Source organism: Malurus melanocephalus, unplaced genomic scaffold (assembly GCF_030028575.1).
Source record: "Malurus melanocephalus ecotype Western Australia unplaced genomic scaffold, MMel_1.1 scaffold_1841, whole genome shotgun sequence".
Taxonomy (NCBI): domain Eukaryota; kingdom Metazoa; phylum Chordata; class Aves; order Passeriformes; family Maluridae; genus Malurus; species Malurus melanocephalus.
In genome coordinates, this window is record NW_026625073.1 from 3564 (window position 1) to 5151 (window position 1588).

General features: G+C 64.3%; 1 protein-coding gene across 1 annotated transcript in view; it reads left to right on the plus strand.

The window, feature by feature from the left end:
* LOC130587390 (DNA repair protein XRCC1-like) overlaps positions 1-1588 on the plus strand; it is a 7738-nt gene that overhangs the window by 3001 nt on the left and 3149 nt on the right. Inside the window, exons 3-6 of the mRNA XM_057388365.1 lie at positions 70-264; positions 381-497; positions 1255-1410; positions 1528-1584. Coding sequence (XP_057244348.1) covers positions 70-264; positions 381-497; positions 1255-1410; positions 1528-1584 — 525 coding nt within the window. The remainder of the gene's footprint in view (positions 1-69; positions 265-380; positions 498-1254; positions 1411-1527; positions 1585-1588) is intronic.

The following is a 1588-nucleotide window of genomic DNA, read 5'->3' on the forward strand; positions in this document are numbered from 1 at the left end:
ATCGCCCAAAAATTCCTCCGAAAAATCTGGAAAAAACCCCAAAAATTCCCCGAAAAACGCGGAAAATTTTTCCCGCAATGCTGCCGGCTCCTCCCCCCCCTCGAGGCCCCGCCCCGTTTCCTCAGGCCACGCCCCCGTTCTGGGCGGGGTCACGCTGGTGCTGAGCGGTTTCCAGAACCCTCTGCGGGGGCGGCTCCGCGCGGCCGCGCTGGATTTGGGGGCGCGGTACCGGCCGGACTGGACCTCGGACAGCACCCACCTGGTGTGAGTTAAACCCCGCCCCCTTCCGGCCACGCCCCCCCGGGCTGGGCCACGCCCATTCGGATCAAGCCACGCCCATTTTTAATTTTTTTTTAATTTTTTTTTGTTTTTTTTTTCAGGTGCGCGTTCGCCCGGACCCCGAAGGCGGCGCGAGCCCGGGAAGGGGGCGGGGTCGTGGTGAGCCCTGATTGGATCTGGGACTGCCAGAGGGAGGGGCGGAGACTGCCCTGCGGACCGTAAGCCACGCCCACTTTGTGTGGGACACGCCCATTGTCACGCCCATCGCATTGGGGACACGCCCACCCCACTCCAGGCAAACCCATGGCATTTCGGGACACGCCCATATTGTGGAGGACACGCCCATATTGCAAAGGGACACGCCCATATTGCAAAGGGACACGCCCATCACATGGGGGACACGCCCACTCTAATGGGGACACGCCCACTGCAGTCAAGGACACGCCCATGGCACCTGAGGACACGCCCATTGTGGGATAAACCCAGCTTGGGACACGCCCATAGTGTGGGAGACACGCCCACTGCACTCAGGGACACGCCCACTCCACCCTGGACATGCCCCAGGCCACGCCCATCGCATTGGGGACATGCCCATCACATTAAGGACACGCCCACTGTGGGATAAACCCAGCTTGGGACACGCCCATAGTGTGGGAGACACGCCCACTGCGCTCGGGGACACGCCCACTCCACCCTGGACACGCCCACCCAGTCCAAGACACGCCCACTGCATTTGAGGACACGCCCACAATGGGATAGACCCAACTTGGGACACGCCCACCCCATTGGGGACACGCCCACCCTGCCCAGGCCACTCCCACATGTGGCCACGCCCCCATAGGCCACACCCAGATGAGCCACACCCACCCTGGGACACGCCCATCACCCCTGGGGACACGCCCAGCTTGACCACGCCCCCTTTTGGGTGGTGTTTTAAGCGACCACACCCTAAAATGGGCGTGGCCTCACCCTCAGGTACCTCCTGGACGGCTCCGCCTCCCCCGGCAGTGAGGGGGAGGAGCCTGAGGATGCCCCGCCCCCTCCTGACCACGCCCCTAAGGAGGCCACGCCCCCTTCAGCGCCGGCCACGCCCCCCGAATCCGACAGCGACGGCGAGGACCAATCAGAGGAGTGAGTTTGGGGTAAAAGGGGGCGTGGCCGCACCTTGGGGGTGTGTCCACACATTGTGGGCGTGGTCACACCTCTGGGGGGGGCGTGGCCACGGTCTGACCACGCCCCCTTGTTCAGGTTTGACCCCTACGGGGGCTCCACGGAGGAGAACAGCGAGGACGAGGAGGGGGAGGGGCCG